This window comes from Triturus cristatus, chromosome 4_1, assembly GCF_964204655.1.
Source record: "Triturus cristatus chromosome 4_1, aTriCri1.1, whole genome shotgun sequence".
Lineage (NCBI taxonomy): Eukaryota > Metazoa > Chordata > Amphibia > Caudata > Salamandridae > Triturus > Triturus cristatus.
The window spans coordinates 879,940,180-879,965,713 of record NC_140585.1 but is presented as its reverse complement, the minus strand read 5'-3'; the positions used below and the strand labels follow the sequence as shown (position 1 = coordinate 879,965,713).

The following is a 25,534-nucleotide window of genomic DNA, read 5'->3' as shown; positions in this document are numbered from 1 at the left end:
TGGTGACTGTTTTATTCATTTATTTGATGCGCATTTTTTGAATAAGTTCATGCTAATACAACAACCTAGAAATCTGAACCCAGGGGAAAATATTTGCTAGAGAGGATTTTTACTAAAATCTTAGGTGGCACTTAGAAAATAAGCGTCAGTATTGTTCGGCTGTATTGGATGGTGGTGAAATCAAATTGGAGAACATTGACAGGAACAAAGAAGTTTATTTTTTCTCCTGCAGAATAGCAGCACAATTTTATGTTGGTCTGTGGCGTAGAGCACCCGGCCATACTATTTGGTCAAAATGATTATGGACATTTCATGCACATTCATTCATCCATGCAACACTTTCGAGTGGAATAATACAGTTTCTCATTTATTTCATTTAATTATTTCAGTTTCAGATGTATTCGTTCCAGTATTTAAGCATTAAGAAATTGGTTGCGGTATGTTATCTTCCTCTTTTGTTGATTCTGCCTAACTTTTTATTTGTTTCCTCCAAACACAGGCAGTTTCCAGGATGCGGAAATCTAGTGACGTTTGCACAGTTTTTGTTTATTGCAATAGAAGGTTTAATCTTCGAAGCTGACTTCGGAAGGAAGCGACCATTCATTCCAGTAAGGTATGGTTTACCCACTTCCTTTAAAAAGCATTAATAATGGCAATTATTTTGCCTTTTACAGTGAAAATGTTTTAACAAGCTTTATTACCCCTCCCTCTTTCCTTTCAGTAAGTGACTGAGTAAGTATGATGCATTCTGCCTCTCGACAGACCCCTAAAAAGCCCCTTCCTTCCGTTTCCCCACGCTTGCCACCTGCCCGGGGGCCTTCCCTCTTGGATGGCCAGTAATAAAGGAGGCCTCCCTGATAATTTTGCCTATCCAGTGGTCAGCTTGCGTTTCCACTAATTAACAGCCAGCCGAGAAGAGGTGTATCGCCTTCCATTATGGTGAAGTCAGATGGGATTCAGAGACAAAGGACATCTTAAATCAGAGGTCTCCAACCTTGTCTGTTATGAGAGCTACTTATGATCAGTAAAAATCATCCCGAGCTACTAATTAGTGTAGCAATAGTAAGTACATCAGACAAGATTATGGTAGTGGCCTCCCTATGTTAAAAAACGCACAGTGGTCACCTCTGCATCAGTCAGATTATCCAGGAGAAATGTAAAATAAAAAAAAAAGGCGATGCCAATTTGGGATTCCTTTACATGGGTAATACATGAGAGCCATATCTTAAATGCCCCTGGCATCAAGGTAATATTAGTCATAAGCCTCCCCAACGCCACATGAGTTATTACTCAAATATCCGCTTCAAATATATTTTGGAAATTCAACAATCAGCGTACCAGTTCTGAAAATACACACATTGTCATTTCAAATGCACATTTTTTCAAATTTGGTATAAATATTATATTTCAATCAAGCGAAAGCTTCTAATTCAGTAGGCTGGACTGGACACAGGAGAGCAACTTCTAGGCAGCCGGAGAGCTACCAGTTGCTCACAAGCTACTCGTTGGAGAAACCTGTCTTTAATACATGTTGGCAAGGCAGTGGGTTTCAGGAATGTCATAATCCCATGCCTACAGAGATCCACGGTTTTGGCAGTCTGCCTCCTGGTCGTCTGTGGACTCCTCAAGTTATTTTTCCTCATTTCATTTTCTGGGATTCTACTGTGTACACCTGTCTTGCATCGATGTGGGGGGTTGAGTGTCTGTTCCTGTGACCTATGGTGTCTGAGAGATGCCTTGGGTCCTACTGTCGCCTGATGGCTGTTTCTTTCTCACTTTGAGTGGTGTGTGTTTGATCCCAGTTGCCACCCTGTGATAGAAAACTGATCTTGCTTTGTCTCTGTCATATTGACCCTCTGGTCTCCTGGAAGTGTTTAACTTAATCTTAGTAAAAAATATTGTGCCTCTCACTGAAAAAGAACCGCAGACTCGTGTTTAAAAAGTCAAGAGCGAACCCTGCTATTTTATCAAAATTGTGTCCTATTACTTTGCTGCCAAACCCATCAAGTTCACAGTTAATCACCAGATCTCTCACTTATTCAAAATCATGTCGTTACTGGATGCTTTTGGCGATCAATGAGCACTGCATGGGATCTTATTGCGGCACTGCATGACATTCGCCTCACCTGGGATTCAGGATGATGAGCTTGCTTCCCTGGTCTTCCTGGATCTGACGGCAGCATTTGGCACGGTAGCTCTCTCAACCTTATTTTCAGGGCTTCGGCAGGTAGGGTTGATGAACTTGCTCTGCATTGCAGAGAGCGGGCAGTTATTCTTCATCCTCCTCCTTCTGCTGTTCACAGGTTCCCATATGGGTTTTGTCAAGGTTGTGCCGAGAGTCCCAGTCCTGCCCTCTTGAATGGTTCTATATTCCTACCTGCTTCATTTATTGTCTTTTTTATGTTTTTTCCCAACGTATTTTTTTTTTGTAATTGCTTTTTATTGACATTTTCATCATAAAGACAACAAAAAAGAAACAATAAGCATTGCAGTGCTGCATTATGATGTTTGATCCGACACGGCAAGGTTACACTCACTTCCATCAAACCTGGGGTTTTCAAAGCGTTCTCTTCAGTATGTAACACCAGTAGGCACAAATAAACGATAGGACATTTCGGCATCTCCATTCTGCATCAGCTCTATATAATGCAATCTAGAAGTGGTCTCATAGGGGACACAAAGCATACTATCAATACATTAAACATCTACATTTCTAGAATTTAACCAAGTTAAGTATGGTTCCCAAATGTCCCTGGGTTGGGATCTAGTTGGTTGGAGCTCCCAGTAGGCGGAGAGCTGTGAGCTGCAATAAGTGACTTGTGTGATCCAGTCTTTAGCTAACGGGAGTCGCGTTATTTTTCCCAACTTACTTTGTAACTGGGGTCAGTCAATGCCCAGCAGGATTGTTTAACTAGCATGTCTGCAGTCTCATGCTAGATGCATATAGATCATCAGAAATGTAATGGTGATACGAGACCGGTAGCGGTCTGTTGGCTCTGCACTCTCCCTATGGAATGACACCTATTGGCCGCCTTATGTTGGCTTGTCCGCTTGTTCCGGATACCCAAGCCATGAACCCTGGAATTAAATTTAATAGTGATTTTATCTTCAAACCATATCTTTTACTCTCTTTGAAAGACATTTCCACTCCTTTCTTTTGAGTTGCAAAAAACTATTATTCAGCTATCTCTTCCTGCGTAGAATGCAGCAGTCCAACGTATTCTGATATGCCTAACTAGAAGCTGAACTGCCTCTTGCAGATATAAAAAATTCTGCAGCGGGCTGGCTATGGGTGTGTCAACCAGAGAGAATACCTTTGATCGTTTTATGAATCTGAACTGACTTTCAGTGCATAAATGGATCGTATTTTAATGCCTCTCTGTTTGTAAGAACACCGTACACTGATTTCATCCTCTGTTTCTGAGGCACAGATTCTGGCCAAATGTGCATGGGTGGACACCTAAATTGTCATCTGCATTTCCGCTGGCTCTTCCAAAAATCAGACATTCCTGCATTGGCAGTAGACCTTTTATTTCACCGTCAAGCTGTGGGATTAAGTTCTGTTGAATCTTCACTTCGTTTCGCTGTACGGAAGCCAGTTACATGACTATTTCCCTCTGATTCTTTGCCTTCTTTTTCTATTTTTCTCCTGTGGTACAGCTTCTTGTGTCCAGTACTGGCATACGTTTCTAGGTTGTGATTTATAAATTATGATCATGCCATATCATATATGTGCTCTCTCCTCCTATGTTCTTCTCTCTCTCCTTTCTTTCCTCCTTTCCTCTCTTCTCTTGCCCTCCCAACCCCTCTTTGCAGCTCCCGTCTTCTCCCTCGCCTTGTTTCCTCTCCTCCTTTCAACGCCCCTCTCACCACCTCCTACCTTTCCTCCTTCCTCTCATACTCCTCTCTTTCCATTACCTCCCCTCCCTTACCATGTCAACGTTCAGTTGGTTGCCCAGTGATGCACGTTCGTTCTGTAGTTTCAACTTTGTTCTTCTGATTGCGTACTATGCTTGTCTCTGCTGGTTCACCCTTCCCTACCTTTTGTGGTTCCTACGCAGTTCGGTGTTCGGGAAATTTTCTTGGTGTGCAGGCGCTTTGCCTCCCTGGAGCTACTTGACACTTGCCTTCAATATGAACAGCAGCCTGACAGGGAAAGCGGGTATAGCCTATCTTGTCCTGCCATGACGTCTGCTCCATTTCTGGTTGAGTTCTGTTGTTTGTGATTCTTGCTCTATAGTCTTCTCTGCTGGCCTTCTGTCAGGTTCTGGCTTGCCATGCCCTCTGTTTCCTGATGGAGGTGTTGAGACCCTGGATGCTGGATTTGTGGTTCTGCCATTGTTTCACGTTTCGTTTCTATGCTGCCACTCTTGATAAAATGGAATACATTTTATAAAGCGTGCAAATACCTAGAGGCATCAAGGCGATAAAAGACCATAACATCCCTACAGAGCAACTAGAGCATATAAAAGTTGCAACACCGGAGAACATTCAAACCAGCAAAGAGGCAAGTTTTCAGTCATTTCTTAGGAGTGGTCATTATCGAATTCTGAGATGTAGTGAAAAAGTGAATTCCAAAGCTTAACAGTGGCAAGTACAAAGGGCCTGCCTCCCCTTCTTGATCTGTAAAACCTGGGTACAACAAGTCGTCTGCTATGAGCAAAGCACAACGCTCTAGCCAGGCAGTACCACTGAAATTTAGACCTAAAGAATTGAGGTCCCTGATTATGCAAGGCCCGATTAGCAATACAGAGCTTTAAAAATAATTATTTGCCTAAGTGGGATCTAATGCATTTGTTTAAGCTCCTCTGATATTGATTTGTGTTTGGGAATGTCAAGAATCAAATGATTCAGAAAAAGATTCAAGCATCGATGGTGCCCGGCGAAGTGGGATAATAATAAATGAGCAAAGTGGAATGTTTCCAGAGGCGAAATCTGTATCTCTCCCTCAGTAGAATTGCGCAAAAATGTTAAGGACATTGATGCTCTTCCTGTCTAATATTATAATGTGCTGAGATGTAATGGGTAAATGTGTACAACTGCCCTGTTCGTGCTTCGTTGCAACTGTGTAGGCCTGTGACTTGTTACTGTACCATCACAATTGTATAATAAAAAGAAAATAAAAAAAAAAATCAAATGAGCCAGAGCTTTCAGTAAAGTAAAATTGTGTTGGTTGATATTAAGTTATAGTGCGTTACAGTAATCCAGTCTGGAAGAGATCAAAGCAACAATGATCGTTTTCCGAGCTGCAAGCAGGATGGAGGAAAAGATTTTCTTAAGGGAACGGATGATGTTAAAACAAGAGGACACAGTACGGTTTACCTGAGTGTCAAAGGGCAGGTGCTCATCAAAAATGATCCCCAATTTGTTTGCGGACTGTACTAGAACCAGAGGCCTAGCAAACGCATGGGACCACTAGTTCTTGGACCAGATGAAGGGGTGGCTGAAGAAAATGAGAACCTATATTCTGTTTACGTTTTTTTTTCCTTTTAAATTGTCCTGTTGTGTGATCAGACTTTGTGCCTTCCTTCATCCTTGGATTTCGTGGGGTTGCTTACTTTTGCAGCTTGTGATCTGTGAGGCGCCTGTACATGCGTACTTTTGTGACCTCTGCACTGCTACTTTGTGCTTTGAATGGCATTTGTTATTACTAGCACTCTCTGGGTGTCTCTCTGATTTGAGGCGAGGAGGTGGCACTTTTGTTTTATCTTTCCTCCTTAGTGGGTTGGGACCTCAGGTTGGGCTCACTTCTTGCTTGGCCGTGTCAGTCTGTGTGTTGACTCCTTATCTTTTTGTGCCTTGTTCATTCTGATCAGGTGGATAACAATGTTTTCTTTACGCTGCTTGGATGGTCTTTGGTGCTGTATGGGTCTTCAAACCTGTTGGAGTTGCTCTAATGAGTTGACTTTCTTTGTTTTACCAGTATTTTGCTGCTTTCTCCATCTGGTGGTTGGTCGATGGTTGCTTTTCTGAGGGAAGGCCTTGACCAGTTGTGCTTTGGTACCTCTTATCCAATTTCTTCCCTTTTGTTTTGTACTAGGCTTTTGTGGCCCTGGATTTTAGAAGGTGGGTTTTAATCTGCGGTGCTCTGTCCTGGCCCTGAATAATTTTCTTTGGCTTCTACTGTAGCCTTGCTCTCACTGGTTGGTACTTGGCATGCTCAAGGATCCTGGTTCCTTGGATTCCCCTCTATCTGCTCCCTCTGATTTATTGCCTTGTGGATGTCTGGGGTCAAGTCTCAGGTCTGAACACCTTGTACTGTTGTTGTCCTGTCTCTTTTCCTTCCTTTCCTCTGCTGCTAGATTGTTTTATCCTTCCTGACGTTGCAGGTGTTATCAACCTAAGTTCTCCTTTGGTGTTGCCGTCCTTTACCTGTGCTGGAGCGGGAAAGTCCTGTTGTCTGGTGGGGCTCCAGTCTTGTGCCATCTGGCGGGCTATTCAGCTGGCTAGAGCTAATCATGGCCTGACTGGGTCTGTTGGTTTCCTCATCCTCTCCTGCAACCTTGACGTTCCTGTGGGCTTAATTGATTTTTGGGTTATGTATCCCCGTTTTGGGCTGGCTTTCTCTGTTAGGTGTTCCTTTTCTCATAGCTATTGCTTCTAGGGTTTGGTGTTCTGGGACCTGTCTAAGCTTTCATCATCATGTAGGGGTTTTCTTTGTCTTCTGGGGCCACATCATCTTTCTGATTGTATTCTTCTTTTGGACTTGAAATGCTGCACACCAGGTCCTTAAAGCTGTTCTTAGCTGCTAAGTTAGCCAGACTCCAGTTTTGGTAACGTCACTGGACAGCCTGCTTTCTCTGCTGGGTGTCCTTTCTGGCTTGCTGCCTTTCCACAGATTGCAGTCTCTGCAGCTTTCTCCGCCGTAGATTGCTTATGGCTGCCATGACATCCATATGCTCTCAAATGGCCTGGCTGCTTATATGCTTTGCTGCCTAGGCTTCTGTGACTTGCCCCTTTCTTGCTTTTGTGCTGTTTCTGTTTCTGTGTTGTTAGGTGTTGAATTTGGCCCTTTCTGCAGGGTCCTCTCCAAACATTTTGCCTTCACCCTCCTGTTTTCTGAACCTGTTCTTGTTTGCTTTCAGGACTGTACACGCTTTACCACTGCTAACCAGTGCTAACGTGGTTGTGTTTTCTTCTTTAAACATGGTGAAATTGCCTTACACTCGATATGCATATATCATTTACGTGTAATTCTCTAGTAAAGTGGTACTACATGTACCCATCGCCTGTAAATTAAATGCTACTAATGGGCATGCAGCATTGAGTGTGCCACCCACTTAAGTAGCCTTTTAAACATATCTCAGGCCTGCCATTGCAGATGGGTGTGCAGTTTTAAACTGCCATTGTGACCTGGCAAAATAAACTTTTTGACAGGCCTAAACCATCCCTTTTAATACATACAAGTCATCCCTAGAATATGCCCTAAACAGCCCATAGGGCAGGGTGCAGTGTATTTACAAAGTTTTAACTTTTACATGTCCTGGTAGTAAAAAACTCTTACATTTGTTTTTCACTACTGCAAGGCCTACCTCTACCATAGGATACATGGGGCTACCTTATTACATTCAATACGTGCTAGCTTTCAGTTGGGAGCAAGTAAGAAAGTAGAGTTTGGTGTATAAAGAATTTTAATTTCAAACCCCCTTTAATGGTAAAGTCAGATTTTAAGTCACATTTTTTTGTCCTTGCCATTTGGTGCCTGCATCCTGGGTCAAATTTGACTAGGTGTAGCTGACAGTCTTTGTGTATTGCTCTCCGACAGTGAGACAAAAGAGAATAGTGGCTGGCAGGATAGTCCGTCTTTTACGTGATAAAGGAGAGGAGCTGTCACCTACCACGCTTGCATATCACAAAAAAGGCTCTGCCCAGCGCACTCTCAAAGGGTTTTGACACTTGTCTTATATGACCCCAGACAAGCTGGGGCAGGAAGGCAGGTAATTCCAAACCCCTCCAAGGGGGGCAACCTCCAGAACCTTCTACTTCAAAGTGGGTACCAGGTATAAATAATAGACCCTCAAATCCAACTCTTCAGTACACTTCTGGACTTGTGGAAGACTCAGAAGGACTGATGTGCTGTACAGCTGCAAGAAGGACTGCTACTTTGCTGCCTCCTGCCCTGCTGCCTGAGCAGGAAGGACTGGACTTGCATCTTGAACCCAAAACCACCAGGGTGACTCCAAGGGCTAGTTGTCTGGCCTCCGGATCAGAGCCTCAGGGACAGAAAAGACTTCAACCACCTTGAACTGAACTCCTGGACTTTGTCTGCTGAGAGTCCTACCCCCACCCCCAGGTGGTGCCATCACAGTCCTGGATCCTTGGAAGTGGGCCTGAAGGTGCTCTGCACATCCAGCTGTGGTCCTGTGTGCTGAACTCACGCAGCATGATGCATCTCTTCATAGCTCCTCATCAGAACCGCTGCTGCACAATGTATTCCCAACGCAGAGCCTCTCCTCGCAGCCCGCAGATTCCTCAGAACCACCGCTGCGTGACACATCCTCATCGCATTGTAAGCGCCTCATCTCTGGCATCCTTGACAACTAAGCTGGATTTCAAATCGCAGCTCTGCAGATTCCTTGGACCTGCGACTGCACAACACATTCTCGATGACACAGGGCTCTGCGTCAAAGCTCCGCAGCTTCCTCCTAACTGCAGCTGTGCAATGCATCCTTGACACAGGATATCACAACACTCCGCAAACCAGGATTTTAGGTACTTTGTTTAGCAGGCCTAACATGGTCCCTATATAAGTCCCACGCGCCATTGTGGTTGACTTGAACTTGTGACTTTGTCCTGGTCTGGCATGACCAGATAACCACAGTTGGCACTTAGTGCTAATAGGCACTATTTTTTCTTAAAACATTGAAATTGCCTATCTCCAGTTCTACTTATTGGATTTTTGTAATTTTGGTCTGAAATAATTTATTAAATTGTACTCTAGTTTTTCTAATTTGGGATTTCTCTTGAATTGTGTTTCCAGTTTGTTACTGTTTGAAGTGCTGTATAAATACTTTACACATCGCCTCTATGTTAAGGCTGACTGCTTGGTGCCAAGCTACCAAAGGGTTAAGCATAGGTTAATTTGGGATTTGCTTGTGTTCCACCCTGACAGAAATTGTGGTTGCTGCTTGAGTGTGGTTTCACCCCCCTCAAACAGTAACCCAATTTCCTACTGTAGGTTTGGGTTGTATGAGGCCCTGCTCCTAGGTGTTTTGCCTGTCTCTTCAACATCCGTTCTTTAATGTCCTGTTTCTTTCTCTTTTGGTTTGGTGTCTCTTAGAATGCTGTTGCTGTGTTGCAGTCTTCTATGTGTAATTTTAGTTTTTATTATTTTGCTGTGTTTGGGTCTGTTAACTGTCTCTGCTTGGGATCCTTCCTAATTAAGCCTCTCCTCCTCGGACTCTTGGATTTCGGTCATGGCCTGCCTGTTGGTAAGGTGGGTCTTTGTTGGCTGCTGTTCTGCTTGCTTGGTGGTTTCTTTGAGTGGGAGGATTGTCCACGTCTTACTTTAATTTGGAGGTCAGGTAGATCCTTGTACTTCATGAATGTAACAAGGAAGAGATGAGGGAGGGGTAATACCTGCATTATGATTGCACTTCTCATCTTTGTTATGTTTGTTAATTTCAGCCCCATATGGGTCTAAAGGCCAAAAGGAGTCCCAGGGGTTTTGTTTGTGTATCAGGTTTGGTGGGGTGGGTTCTCCATCCTAATGACTTCCAGAATGGGAGCTTGTATAAACTAAAGACAGGACTTCATGGGGGTTTGTCAGGAGGCAGAATTAATCCTACATAATAATGCAATGAGGAAGAGAAGAAGCAGTGGAGATTGCCACAGGCAATGCAGACATTAATACACATGGCACAGAAAAACAAACCGGGACAGTACCACAACATGTTTCAATAGAACATAGGCCAGTATTAATTCCAGTGTGTGCTTTGTTTTTGCCATGCCTTTGACGTCTCTTTGATAGTGCAGGAAGTGTCACCAAATGGCAATTTACACCAGTGATAATATAACAATCACAGTCCATTTAAACCTGGTAATATCACAGGGTGTGGCAGGAAGAAAAATAATTCAATAAGTGTAAAAACAAAAGTTATTATCTTGAAGATACAAGGTAGCTCAGGAAGTAGCAAGAGTAAATCTGAAGGATTTTATTCCAACCCCTGGTGACCTTGAAATGACACCTGTATCCTACCGAATTGGGAGAGGGCATTACAAAAAATGTCCAGCCCTTCCTCTAAAATCTGGTTGTGTAGAGATTGTAAGTGCAACCAATCACCAAATGACATTAACTTCTAGTTGGAGCTATTCTTTGTGCCCATTTATAAAACTATGCACATAATACAAATTCTGGTTGGGAGTGAGATTGTAATGTCCAGTAGTTTATTAATGTCTCGTAATTATTTTGCTCTGTGGTTTTCTATAGGTAAACATCAGACTTCTCGGTCAACTCACCCCTTCTTAAGAAAATAAGAAAATTGAAGTGGGCTGGAAAGCGAGTGTTGCACTTGAATGTAATTGAATGCTATTTTTTACCCTTGGACCGTTTAAGTGAACCACGATCTACTGAAATATTTACCAGTGGTTTAAGAAAAGTTGATTAATTCACCTCTCTTAAATTGGCCATTGCCATCTTCTTCTTTTTTTTTTTTTTTAGAACACTATTGATTTTGAAAGTGTCCAAATTTGAAAGCCTGGTCCAAGATGATGCTTTAGCTTTGTGTTGAGAGCAGAAAGAGGATTTTGCTGTTCATAACTAAATTGTGGATCACACTGATTATCAATTTTGCAACTTAAATCCAGTGACTGCTGCCGTGACAGAAAACTGGTGGGCCAGCTTGGGGGAGAGAAATAGGGAAAAATAATCGAACTTACCTGTCGGCCGCCGCCTCAGTGGTCTTCTGCTCCTGTCGACTCCCAGCAGCCAATGCACAGGTTCCCAGGCACCCCATAGCCAATCCGGATGCTGCTCTCATGCTGGTAATGCCATTACCAGCATGAGAGCAGTGCCAGGATTGGTTTGAGTGGCCTGGTTTGGCGCTCACTATGGAACAGGGAGCCAGTGGCTGTTCCCCACCTGGCTGTGCAGCATAGCTTGGGTTGGAGACATGTAAGTGCACATGTCTGTTTGGTTGTCCTAAGACGGCTAGCCAAACTGTGGAAATTTAGCGTGCAAACTGAACATTATCTGCGCCATCTTGCCTCTCCCCAGCGCCACACATAGCGAATGCACGGCCGCCATTTTAGGCACCCCACTCTCTCTCCTTGCTCACTCTCGATCGCCAGCGCTTTCCCCTGGCGCTGCGAGCATCCCCCGTGCGCCGGCCACCCCCGCTCTCTCATACAGGCCATAAACCCTCTCCTTCTGCGCGACCCTGCTACGGAACCACATCCGACCGACATCCCATACATGGTCATGCCTCTCCTTTGATAACCCCCTTCCTCTGCGCCCCATTGTCTGAACTGGTCCCAGGCCATCACCTAGCCCTGCGGATGCAGTTTATTGCCCCTACTGTAAGGGAAACACCCCACATCAAAGGGATTACAGTAGATCAAAGCCCCTACTCCCTGAGACCCGACCGGTCACACACACCCCCCAGGAATTGGCGGAATACCCTGCTGCGCAATAGCCATCTCCTACTGTGGGTGGGGTGGGAACTTCTACTGTATCTATGTGTGGGATCGGATCTGAACCAGGGCTTCAGGGGATATCCCCCCATACATCAAGGGAATCTCAAGAATGTACTATGTGTAATAAAGCAATAAACCACTGTATAAGAGACCAGGTCTCAGAGATGCAGTTAGAGCACCTCGTGACGATACCTTGCTGTCTGATCTGATGTGTTCTGCTCCGACGGAATAAAACTTTGTTTCCTGCCTTCCAGTCTCCGGCGCCTGCCTCTTTTATTGGTAAATTATCGAGTGGTATGAGAGGCGATTACCGCCGGGCAAATACTTGAAAGGTTATCGACTGAAACTGCCGCTACCATTTAACAATTGGCGTCCCAAACGTGGGGCCCATCAGCGACACGTGGATCCAGTGGGAGAGGTCCCGACGATAGAGTGAACGACTGCAACGATCGGGAGAGCTCCTGCCCAATAGACCCTCGTCTGGCAGCCGATCATCCGAACTTCACTGGTTCCGAGCAGACCTCTCTCGAGTGATCTACGGTCCTGACTGGGAACCATCAGGAGTGCCGCGGCAAATACGGAGAGTAGAGGACGATCGGGCGCTGGAGGCGGAAGACGAGAAACTGTCCACGCGGTCCGGGTAAGGTCGTGATACACGACAAAATGCGAAATAATTGATTGATTGTTTAAAGCTTTGGAAATACTAGTATTGCTCATTGATTGTGCTCATTGATTGTTCTCTTTGAGATATTCGCTGTCTACAAACGGGGAGGAGTAGAAATACTCTCTCTCTCTCTCTCCCTTTGCAGATAGTGAAGGGTAGGTAACGCAGACTTTTGTCCCCGTTGAAACCCGTCGTGCCTATCTTTATCTCCCCATTGATTGATTGTCCGAACATTGATTGTTTTGGAGAATAGTGCTTTTTGAGATATTCTCTGTTTGCAAATAACGTAGAATAGGAATATTCTGTCTAGTCTTTGCAAATAGTGAAGGGTAGGTAATGCTGACTTTTGTCCCCGTTGAAACCCGTCATGCCTATCTTTATCTCCCATTGATTGATTGATTGATTGATTGTCCGAACACTAGTTGTTCGATATTGGTTCTTTGGAGGTATTCTCTGCTTACAAATAACGAGGAATAGAGATATTCTGTCTAGTCTTTGCAAGCAGTGAAAAGATAGGTAGTGCTGACTTTTGTCCCCGTTGAAACCCGTCATGCCTATCTTCTCCCCACTGATTGGTAGTTGGTTCTGCCCGGACCGCTTATTAGAGGTGAACCATCCGGCTCCACTGGAGGGCACCCCTAATAAGGACATGTTCACTAAATATGGACTAGTCGCCGTAGCTTATACCAAGCTATGGCATAAATATACAAAGAAGGACCCCGAGAGTCAGTGGCCACTGATGGGATCCTTCGACGACCATAAGATAGAAGCGCTAGAAGTAGCTCTGCGTAGCAATAAGACGACGCCTACTATGCTTGACAGTATCGGCATGTGGCGCAAAGAAGTAACGCAACGGAAAAAGAGGGAAGAAGTAAAAGCAGAAAAGGAATTACGAAAGGCAGCTCACCTTGCCGCTAGAAGGTTAGAAGAAGACATAAAGGAGAGAAGGGAAACTAAACTAAGACAGGAGCCCGAAACCTCAGGCCAGTATGCTATTAGGACCCCTTCTTTGCTCTACCCTGAGTTGTCCTCCAAGCAGCGAACGAATGATAAATTACTGTTAGGTCCCCCGATCATTTACATGCCCCCTCCATATGCACCCTCCCAGTCAGTAGTGCAACATCTACAACCCCCGAACACGAGCGAAAGCAGTACAGGGGCCTCGGTCCTCACGGCCTCCGCGCCGGCTGAGCCTCTTGTACTGAACCCAATGTCGGTTACAACGCTAGATGACCATGAGATGGGAAAGAAAGAGTCCACCAGAATGAATCGATTAACAAAGGATGAACGAGCAGGAATTGATAAGATAGTAGGGACACTGGTGGAGCGAAAAGAAAGTGAGGAGTATATAACAGACGTGTATAACTCGTATGCCGACAGCCGCAGACGACACTTCGTCGTACGGCTCGGTTATCACGCCCTGAATGCGTATGAGGAAAGATACCACGATAAAGGTCCCGAAGGCTTAGCAGCCCTATATAGGAAGGTAGACATCGGAGAGGAAAGAGAGGGCGACGTTACGAACCTCTTCACTCGTACACTCGAGGTCTACCGACACCTTAGAGAACATAGGCAGACCACCAAAGCAGAAACCCCCATAGCGACCTAAGCCCCAGGAAGGAAGGGCTGAGGCCATGATGCCCATCAAAGAAGCTGCCCCCTACTGGGTCCCCCCACGAGGTCAGGGAACGCATGACGACATCAACCACCAAGATGCGAAGGGGAGGGTTGTATATAACTGGGTCTACCAGCCGTGGGACCGGCAAGATATTTTGACCTTTAGAAAAACTCTACCCGACTTGAGAAAGAACCCGACTGCCTTCTACACTGAACTGGGTACAGCCTTAGGTTCTACGATTATGACTTTAGCAGATATCGACTTGTTCTTTGGGCTATGTCTGCCGGCTGATGTGTGGAAACAAATCCGGAAAGTTGACCACGCTGAGCCGTTCGGATATACCTGGGTACAACTCGATACCATAGATAAGCAGCGAGAACCAGGACAGAAACCCCCAAAAGCCATATTAGAGCTCCCAGACAAGATTGTACTAAAACTGAAGACTCTAATCCCAGAAAGAAAGGTAGACTGGTCGATAGTAACGGCTTGCCGCCAGAAACCCCAGGAGGATGTGTCTGAATACTTCTCCCGATTCGAGACTGTGTTTTCCGATTACAGTGGCCAAGACATGACCACCGCAACCGGACATCACCTCTTTGTCCAGAATTACGTGAAGGGTCTGTCACAAGAAATTTCCCAGAAACTACAGACCAGCGAGAGTAGTTGGGCAGCCTCCAAACCCGCAGCAATTCTCCAGATGGCCCAATACTACGAAAATCAGAAAAACGAGAACGATAGGGCATCAGAGAAGAAGAAAAAGGAACTGAAGGAGAGGGTAATGATAGCAGAGTTGCAAGGGGTGACCATAGGAAGGGAACCCCCGAAAGAGAATTACCACCCAACCGCCCCTAGAAAGCTACCCCCTAGAGACCATACACCTGCACCCTACAACGGACGGAGAGACTTAGATGGGAACCAATGTGCGTTCTGTAGAGGGTTCGGACACTGGAAATCCCAGTGCCCGGTCCTTCTGGAACTAAACAAAAATAGGGATCCCAGAGACACAGCATATGACCCCAGAAACAGAGGACAGGGACGAGGGCACACGAACGACACAACCAACGTCAGGCCAGGCAAACCAAACACCTTTGACCGCCCCCGACAAAACCAGTGTCAGCAGTCCGACTATGAAAGCACCCATGACTTCGCATAGGACCGCCAGGGGCAAGGGAGGGATCCAGTCGAACTCCGTGTTGACCAGCAAGGCCCTTACGTCACTGCTAAGGTCTTGGGCACAAAATCTCCATTCCTGGTAGACACTGGGGCGACACGTAGTGCGTTATCCAAACGACTGATCCCTAGGGCACCCTTGTCTGGCTCACATGTAACCTCAATAGGCTTCGATGGAACGCCCTCCACTAACCCCTTATCAGCACCAATCTCCTTTGACTTACAAGATAACACCACTGACACGACCTTTCTGCTCTCCTCCAACACCCCGATGCTATTATGGGACTTGATTTGCTAAAACATTTTCGAGCTACCATCAGATGCTCCCCAGACGGAGTTCGAGTCATCCTACACGATAACCCAGATCTGTCCAGACCCTGTCACACACGGCGTATGCTCTCTATAACCGATGCTGACATGTCCCTACTCGACACATTACCTTCACATCTATGGGCTAAAACCGACTCAGATGTAGGGCGCATGGTGATCGACCCGGTACACATAACCGTCCGACCGGACGCAGTGCTCCCAAAGCTTCCACAGTATCGGATATCACCCGAAGGCGAGAAGGCATTGGTGGAAATCATCGAGTCCCTAGTCGAGGCAGGAGTGGTAGAAGAAGTAGTGAGTAATGTTTGCAACAGCCCTATCCTACCCATTGTAAAGAAGCAAGGCGAGGGGGATGAGAAAGCCTACCGTTTCATTGTTGACTTGCGAGAGGTTAACAAAGTAGTCATACCCCAGTACCCCGTGGTCTCAGACATCACCACCATCCTCACCCTGATTCCATCCACTGCCACCATCTTTACTGTTATTGATCTCAAGAACGCATTCTTTTCCATCCCCATCCACCCAGACAGCCTCTACCTGTTCGGATTCACTTTAAAAGCCCGTTCATACAGATTCTGCAGGGCACCCCAAGGCTACACTGAGAGTCCCAGTATTTACAGCCAAGCCCTCAAGAGGCAACTGGATGCAGTCCAACTACCCGATGGAGTGGTGTTGATACAGTACGTCGATGACATTCTTTTGGCGGCCGACACCACTCCACTTGCCGTCACAGCCACCATTCACCTCCTCCGCTTCCTTGCGGAGAACGGTCACAAGGTCTCCAGAAAGAAATTGCAATTCTGCCAGCCCCAAGTAACGTATCTAGGCCACCTACTATCCAAAGACGGGAGGAAACTTACCCCTGACCGAATTCAAACCATTCTAGAAACCCCTGTTCCCAAAACTCAGAAGCAAGTGCGGTCCCTAGTGGGCCTCACCTCCTTTTGTCGACAGTGGTTGCCAAATTTCAGTCTTATCGTAAAACCTCTGCTTTCCCTGCTGGCTAAAGATGCCCCCTTCCCCCTCCCCTGGACACCCGAATGTCAATCCTCCTTCAAAGAATTACGAGACGCCCTCTGCTCGGCCCCAGTCCTAGGAACCCCAGACTACACTAAACCTTTCTCCCTCTACACCCACGAAAGGGAGGGATGTGCGTTGTCTGTCCTAACCCAGTCCATAGGCCCTAAGCAACGCCCTTGTGCCTACTTCTCTGCCACTCTTGACCCCGTAGCCAGAGCTTTGCCCGCCTGCCTTCGAGCAGTAGCCGCCGCTGCTGTCTCTATCCGGCAAAGTGAGGGGATCGTGCTCTCGAACCCCCTCACAGTATTGGTACCCCATGCTGTTGATACCCTCCTGAACCAAACCAAGACTCAACACCTGACTAGCGCACGACTGACTGGTTATGAACTGACTCTGCTTGCACCCCACATCACATTGAAACGATGCACCACTCTGAATCCAGCTACTCTACTACCTCTCCCTGACGCTGACCCCAATGCATCCCCTATACATGATTGCGTGACCCTCACCGACGAACAAACCAAGAGTAGGGTTGACCTCCGGGATACTGCCTTCCCGGACCCTGACGGAGAACTGTGGGTGGATGGCTCATGCATCAAGCTCCCCGATGGCACCACCTCAGCTGCCTATGCAGTCACCACAGCTCGAACAGTTGTTGAGACAGCCCGCATCACACAGCGATCCGCACAGGCGGCGAAACTAATTGCCCTCACACGAGCCTGCATCCTGGCAGCAGGGACAACCGCAAACATTTACACAGACAGTCAGTACGCCTTTGGGGTAGTTCACCACTTTGGGCTCTTATGGAAAGAGAGGGGATTCTTGACTTCTCATGGCACACCCATCCTGCATGGAGATCTAGTCTCTGCCCTGACCGAAGCAGTCCTCCTCCCCACACGGTTAGCTGTGATCAAATGCCAGGCACACAAGAAGGTGACAGACATTATAGGACAGGGAAATGCACTAGCTGACATTACTGCCCGAACCACAGCCGAGAAGAGGTCCACGACCCGCATGTACGTGACCAGGTCACAAACTGAGAAATGGAAGGATGCTAGGGAAACAATTAGGGATATCCAACTAGCCAGCACACCACACGAATTAACTGAATGGGCCCGGGTGGGGTTGAAGGATGATGACGGTTGTTGGCGGACTAAAGACTCAAACAAATGGTTGCTACCCGACTCATACCTGATCCCCATGCTGACCATGGCACACTCCCCCGCACACATAGGGTCTGCCCCCATGATCGAACTCATCTCCAAAGTCTGGCACAACGACAGAATACCAGACTCAGCCAAACGTCTGGTCCAACATTGCCTAGTATGCCTCCAACACAACCCTGGGAAAGGAACTGCTGCACCCCGGGGAGGGTTTGGGGTCCCCAATCACCCCTTCGAAGTCCTACAAATGGACTATGTCCAGCTAGAAAGGTGCCAAGGTTTAAAGTATGTACTTGTCGTTGTGTGTGCCTTCAGCAAGTGGGTGGAAGCCTACCCAACCCATGACAACACCGCTATGACTACCGCAAAAGTACTACTGAAGGAATTCTTCCCCCGATACGGCCTTTGTCGAATTTTGTGGAGCGACAACGGCCCCCACTTCGTAGCCGAAGTTATCCAACTCATCTTAAAGGGGTTGGGTGTAAAACAGAAATTCCATGCGGTCTTCCATCCCCAATCTGCAGGCCTGGTTGAGCGACACAATGCCACATTGAAGCTTAAGATAGCAAAAATAGTCGCCACCACAGGACTAAGATGGCCAGACGCTCTCCCACTAGCATTGCTATCAATGCGTTCCACCCCCACCAAACACCACTTAACCCCCTACGAGGTCGTCTTTGGGCGGCCCATGAACCTTTGGACTGCACCAAAACCAACATCCATCCACGACGTCCCGGACGTCCTCATGTCTGACTATTTGTATAACCTAACTAAGACGTTGTCTGTTATCCATCAGCAGGTGCTGCACGCCATTCCCGATGTTTCCAGGGGCCCCGGGCACGACATCCAACCCGGTGACTTCGTCTTAGTGCGTAACTTCCAGCGCACCAAGAGTCTGGAGCCCCGGTGGACGGGCCCCCTGCAAGTCCTGATCACCACCCGAACAGCTCTTCGAGTGGAGGGGAAACGCAATTGGCTGCATGCACACCACTGCAAGAAGGTATCACCGACCCTGACAACCACGGACAACATCACCGCCCAAGAGGAACTTCTGGACAAAGACCGACCATCCCTGAGCCGCTGCCCGGATACAGAGACACTTGAATTGATTGAATATCCCGATCCCACTGTGCCATCCAAAGAAGGGTATAACTTGCGACGAAAGGAGAGAACTTCGGCTAAGCAGACCACAGGCTGAGTGGAAATCTCAGAGCGGTAGCCTAGTCACCTCAAAGGCCACCAGGAGAGAAACTAAAACAAAGTCTGTGGTTCTGCCCGCTACCGAGTCTCTTGAAGGTGATGGAAGCGCCCGACATGAAGATGATGGAAGCAACCGGACGTCCGAAGATCCACTACAAAGACCCAAAGACTGACCGAATGCACAGCTTTAAGACAATAGCACTTTTCATTTCCCTTCTCTTTTGCCTTCTCCTCGTGGTCACCTTCTGGATCATGGAGGAGAGCACACCCGCTCATAAGACATTGCTGACCACCGTTCAACCTACCACCACGAAAGAACACCATCTGATCTCACTTTCACCCCAACTCCGAGAAAGGCGTAAGGAGTTCTGGAATAACTCTTTTTTGTGCAGTTGCTCCACCAACACAATCTTGCCACCAACGCCACTAACTGCTGGATCTGTGGATTGCTACCCCATGCCACTGGGCACTCAATCCCTTTCATCCCTTCACCTTTTTCTGTCCATGGTTCCTGCCTCGCCTGGCTGATCCTCCTGCAGGAGAGCTACAAGGACAATGCCACTTCCGGCAGAACCATGTCACACTTCTACCATGGGTTCTGGCTGAACAAAACTGGTAGAAACTCCGCCCTCTTCTGCCCTCTGAGATCGAACACTTCCTTTCACATGGACATCCCCGCCAAAGAACGAGTTGAAATGCAAGTGTTCAACAATCCAGCCAGACCCACCTTCTCTTACCTCCGAAAACGGACGGCCGCCACCCTAACAGTGGCCCTGTCCGTCATCAACATCACTGGATCTGTATGCCTCGAAGGCCTGGGGGCACAGCTGGTGGGCCACAGCTCCTGCCTCATCACCCGAACATTGGACTCAGTTGACCTACCCTCCTTTGTTGCCTCCCCGAATATGTACTTCGTCTGTGGTACTAAGGCCTACACCTGGCTCCCGAAAGGTTGGGGAGGCACCTGCTACATCGCCTTCGTCCTTCCCCCGACATATATGGCTCCATCAAACCATCACCGACAGAAACGTGCCAAAGACATTGTACAAGCCGACTCCACCGGAGCACAGTTCATGGACGCAGTAAAGGGTCTTGTTCCGCTCTGGGGTCCGATGGCAAACAGCCGTGCCATCCGCCACTTAACCCAGGCAGTCGAAACAGCAATGAACATTACAGCTGGCGCCCTCGCCAACAACACCGCTGAGCTTCAGGCCGTCCGCCTGGTGGCTCTTCAGAACCGCCTTGTTCTAGATGTGGTTCTGGCTGATCGTGGAGGAGCATGCCGCATCATTGGGTCCAGCTGTTGTACCTACGTACCAGATAACTCACCCTCAGTCTACAAAGCAATTGAACACCTCCACAGACTGTCCACAGAGGTCCATCAAGAGCAAGAAGAATGGTCGCTGGGGAGTTGGTTTTGGGACACTATTAAAAGTTGGGGATGGAGGCTGTTTATCCTAATACCGATTGTGATACTATGTGGATGTTGTTTGGGAATTCAGTGTCTGCCACCTTTATGTTCGCTTTTTATGAACTGCATCTGCCCTAAGACTTTGAACTTTGAAACAGAGCGGATGAAAGCCCTCTATGAGGTGGAAGTCCGCAGTATTATGGGGATAAATCCGAACTAGACAAGCTGGCGAGATATGTTAAAAGGGAGGACTGTGGAAATTTAGGGCCTCATGTAGGTAAATAAATTTTACCGGTTCTTAAATACCGAGCCGTACCGAATCGGTAAATTAGAATCGGTAAGTTATATGTAGGTAAAAATTCGGTAACAGTTACCGATTCGGTAACATTCGGTAAATACGAATCGGAATTCACCGAATCGGTAAATACCGAGGTGATAATTACCGAATCGGAAAATACCGAGGTGGTATCTACCGATTCGGAAAAGACCGAGGTGGTATCCACCGAATCGGAAAATACCGAATCGGTATGTACGGATTCGGTAAATAACAGCACATGACTTGACGAAACAGCTAATCCTGTGCAACGACAGCCCACCCAACCAGGAACTGCCCACACCCAGGCAGGTGTACACAATTAGCCGACGTGGCCACACCCAGGCAGGTGTACATAATTAGCCGACCCTGGAGAGGCTTGGAGTGCAGAGGAGAGGCAGGGAGCAGTTGCATGTGCGAGCGGGAAACGAACAGCATGTCCAGCCAGAGAACACAGAAAGACGGAGGGGAAAGGAGGAGGAAGCTCAAATTCAGCCCCAAGGAACTCCAGGTGCTGGTGGAGGAGGTGGTGAAGCAGCACCAGAAGCTGTTTGGGAGGCAATCCCTGCAAGTGCCTGAGGCCGAAAAGCGCAACATATGGCTGGCCATCCAGGCGCAGGTCAATGCTGTGGGAGTGACCCACAGGGACATTGAGGTCCTCAAAAAGCGCTGGTATGACCTGAGGATTGTGACCAAGAGGAAGATGGACGACATCCAGAAGGAGGCCAGCCAGACCGGAGGTGGAACCAACAGGGCACCTGCCCTCACCGAACTGGAGGAGCTGGTGGCGGCCACAATCGAGCAAGAGAGCGTCGTGGGTCTTGGGGACGCCGACAGCTCTGCCAGAGCCGCAACACACCAAGGTAAGACGAAAGCACAGCAATGTAGCCCCCCCTACCCCTATCCCACATCCCCCATTGTGAAACGAGAATCACACTGCAGTCCACACGTGTCAGTGCAGACAGGCAATGCATTCCGGGAGATGTAGTCAGGGCAACACTAACCATGACGTAAATGTCACAGGGCAACAGGGCATGTCACGCACTCGAGGCACAAGGAGACAGAGGACAGATTGGAATGTGAAATGATTTATTGTGACGCTTGCAATGCAGCCCTTCGGGGACACTGAGCCAATGTTGTTTTTCTGTCCACAGATGTGACATCATGCAGTACAGGGCATGCTGCAGGGGAGACGGCACACCTGCCACAAAAATCACCTCTAGCCAGCACGAGTTCAGACCAGGGAGCAGGCCCACTGGCAGCCGCACCACCAACACAGCCAGCCTCGCCGCACACAGAGCCAGCATCACCTCACCGAGAGCCAGCATCACCACAACCACAGCCAGCATCGCCACTCATGTTCGAATCACCGGCCACATCTCCGCTTGCAGGTGTGAGAATGAGGAGGCGTCCAGCAGCCAGGCTACGAGCCTTCGACACCTCGTCAGACGACAGCATGGGCCCAGAAGACCGCACCGGGCACCAGGAAGGGAGCCATCCCACTGTGCCCCACACCTCACAGGCAGCACAGACGGGAGCAAGAGGGCGCCGCAGGTCGCGTGTCCAGAGTCCACCAGCACCCACTGACGGCCATGGTGTCTTCTTGGGGCTCGAGGGCCAAATGTTGAAGCAACAGCGCCTGCAATCAAAGGCAGTTATGTCAGTCCAGAGGCACATGCGGGTGATGAAGACAAGCTTAGTCAACATGGACACAAACATTGGCGGCATGGCTGCGGGCATTCGGGACATGTCCCAGTCAATCCAGCAGTTGTGCAGCAAATTAGATGCTGACATCGAAGCACGGCGCCGGGAACGCCAGAGAAGGGACACTACCAGCAGGGCACTCAACCGTCTGGCAACTGCGACTTCCCTACTTTGCCGGCGCTCTGTGACGATGCAGGAGGGCCTAACACAGTGCTGCAGCGACCTGTCTCGGGGGATGGTGCAGGTGACAAGTGCACTAGGGGTGCTATTGACTAGTCAGGCGTCGACAACTGCTGCAGGGGATGCTGCGGAGCGCATCGACACCAGCAGCAGCATCACACCCCCCGTCCCAGAAGCACGCAGGAGCAGCAGGCGGCTTGGGGTTGGCTCTAGTTAGGATGCACAGGCCGTGCAATCCACCACTGCAGCGCGTATGCGCAAACATTGATGTGGCCCTGCTTAGCCACTTCCCATTGGGTGACGTAACCCTGGACATACTCCTTGTATAGATGGTATATTGCCAGATTGGCCTGTTCATGTGTTCATGGCGTGGTGCCACATTAAACTACGTCATGACTTCTCACAACTCGCTGTGTCCCCTCACTTACTCAGAAATAGTTGCATGTGATCTCTGCCCGTCTCTCTCTCCCATCGATTGCAGTTGGCACTCTAGCTGCGCTGCCCTCTGGCTGGCCTGACTCATCCTCGTTGTCCTCAAAATATGTTAGTTCCACATCTGTACCTTTTTTCGTGGCAAGGTTGTGCAGCATTGCACAAGTGGCAATAATCTTGCAGCAGGTGATGGGTTTGTACTGGCGTGCGCCTCCGCTCTTGTGGAGGCAGCGGAACCTGCTCTTCAGTAGTCCAAACGTGCGCTCCACCACATTGCGTGTTGTTTTGTGGGCCACGTTGTATCGTCTCTCACTCTGGGTTGCTGGGTGTAGGTAGGGAGTGAGGATGAATGAACGGCATGCATATGCACTGTCGCCTGGATGAGTAAGAGGGAACCATCAGTTACATGCCTCTATACACTCTGATTTGCAGGTTTCAAGGGGCGTCACTGTTACTTACCCAGCAGGTATCCCTCTCCGAATTCGCCGGCACTCAGTCGTGTGTAGATCCCACTATTCTGGAAGATGTAAGAGTCGTGGGTGCTCCCAGGAAACTTTGCAACAATATCTGTGATGATGTTCCCTGCATCATAGATCACCTGCACATTGATGGAGTGGGTGGACTTCCTGTTCCTGTAGATGTGCTCTGTGTCAGCTGGTGGACAGATTGGGATGTGTGTACCATCAATACAGCCGATGACATGGGGGAACTGTGCCATGTGATAAAAGTCTGTTTTTGTTTTCTGCAGTGCAGCCTGTGTGTTTGGGAAGCTTATGTAGTGGTGCATTCTCTGCATCATGGCATCCAGGAACTTCCTGAAGAAACGGGACAGGCAACTCTGGGATACACCACCCACCGCAGCTATCACCACCTGATAACTGCCGGATGCCAGTAGATGTAGGCTGCAGAGCACCTGCACATGTGGTGGTATGGCGTGCGCCCTTCTTGTTGGCTGGTCCAGGAGTGGGTGCAGGTCCCTTATCAGGTCCATGATGGTTTCGGGGTGTAGCCTGTACCTCTCATGTATCTCTGCATCAGTCAGCTGTAATAGTGTGATGCGCTGTCTGTAGATTTGTTCCTCCCGTCGCCACACCCTCAGTCCTGCTGCCTGTAGACGTAGGCGCCTTGCAATGACGTACATGGCGGCCATGTTGTCCACGCTGTTGCATTTTGGGATTGCTTATGTGCATTGTTGATGGTTACCACCTGCTTTCAATCCGTGTTAATTACCGACTCTTATTTACCGATTTTCCTGGATTTCTTAATTACCGCCTGCTCCTACATGTCATTTTAAATTTTTACCACTTCATATTTACCACTTCATATTTACCGATTCGTTAATTATGTATTCGGTAAACATGAATCGGTATTTTGGAATTCGGTAACTATGAATCGGTATTTACCGCCTCATATTTACCGAAAAGTGGTTTTTGGACTCCTACATCTCACTTGTCTGAATACCGGTCGGTAACGGCATATTTACCGAAAATCGGCCGTTACCGACCGGTATTTCGCTACCTACATGAGGCCCTTAGCGTGCAAACTGAACATTATCTGCGCCATCTTGCCTCTCCCCAGCGCCACACATAGCGAATGCACGGCCGCCATTTTAGGCACCCCACTCTCTCTCCCCGCTCACTCTCGATCGCCAGCGCTTTCCCCTGGCGCTGCGAGCATCCCCCGCGCGCCGGCCACCCCCGCTCTCTCATACAGGCCATAAACCCTCTCCTTCTGCGCGACCCTGCTACGGAACCACATCCGACCGACATCCCATACATGGTCATGCCTCTCCTTTGATAACCCCCTTCCTCTGCGCCCCATTGTCTGAACTGGTCCCAGGCCATCACCTAGCCCTGCGGATGCAGTTTATTGCCCCTACTGTAAGGGAAACACCCCACATCAAAGGGATTACAGTAGATCAAAGCCCCTACTCCCTGAGACCCGACCGGTCACACACACCCCCCAGGAATTGGCGGAATACCCTGCTGCGCAATAGCCATCTCCTACTGTGGGTGGGGTGGGAACTTCTACTGTATCTATGTGTGGGATCGGATCTGAACCAGGGCTTCAGGGGATATCCCCCCATACATCAAGGGAATCTCAAGAATGTACTATGTGTAATAAAGCAATAAACCACTGTATAAGAGACCAGGTCTCAGAGATGCAGTTAGAGCACCTCGTGACGATACCTTGCTGTCTGATCTGATGTGTTCTGCTCCGACGGAATAAAACTTTGTTTCCTGCCTTCCAGTCTCCGGCGCCTGCCTCTTTTATTGGTAAATTATCGAGTGGTATGAGAGGCGATTACCGTCGGGCAAATACTTGAAAGGTTATCGACTGAAACTGCCGCTACCATTTAACAAAACCAACATGCGCACTTATAGTGCCCACCCCTCCTCCCTGCTTCAAGATCCTGTCCATTAGTATTGCCCCGCCGGGACTCATGTTAGCTTAGAAAAATACATTGATGATAACCTTGTTTTATTCTTTTCTTTTTCCTGTTTGCGCTGCTGAGCGAGCAGTGGGGCGATGCTCCTCCGCCTTAACAGAGGAGCTGCTGCTGCTTAAATCTTTTTAGCAGTTTATCACATGTGAGCGTTTGTAGGTATACCTAGCAGTGTGTAAAGTATAGAGATAATGTTTCTACATTTTATCCCTCACTAATTCCCTATTATTCTGCATGAACCCGTGCAAT

The 25,534-nt window shown here is 48.1% G+C and overlaps 1 protein-coding gene across 1 annotated transcript in view; it reads left to right on the top strand.

Annotated features, from left to right (window-relative positions):
• Positions 1-25,534, top strand: part of SLC35B4 (solute carrier family 35 member B4) — a 149,767-nt gene that overhangs the window by 68,381 nt on the left and 55,852 nt on the right. Inside the window, exon 2 of the mRNA XM_085653596.1 lies at positions 500-613. Within this exon, the coding sequence (XP_085509722.1) occupies positions 500-613 (114 nt within the window). The remainder of the gene's footprint in view (positions 1-499; positions 614-25,534) is intronic.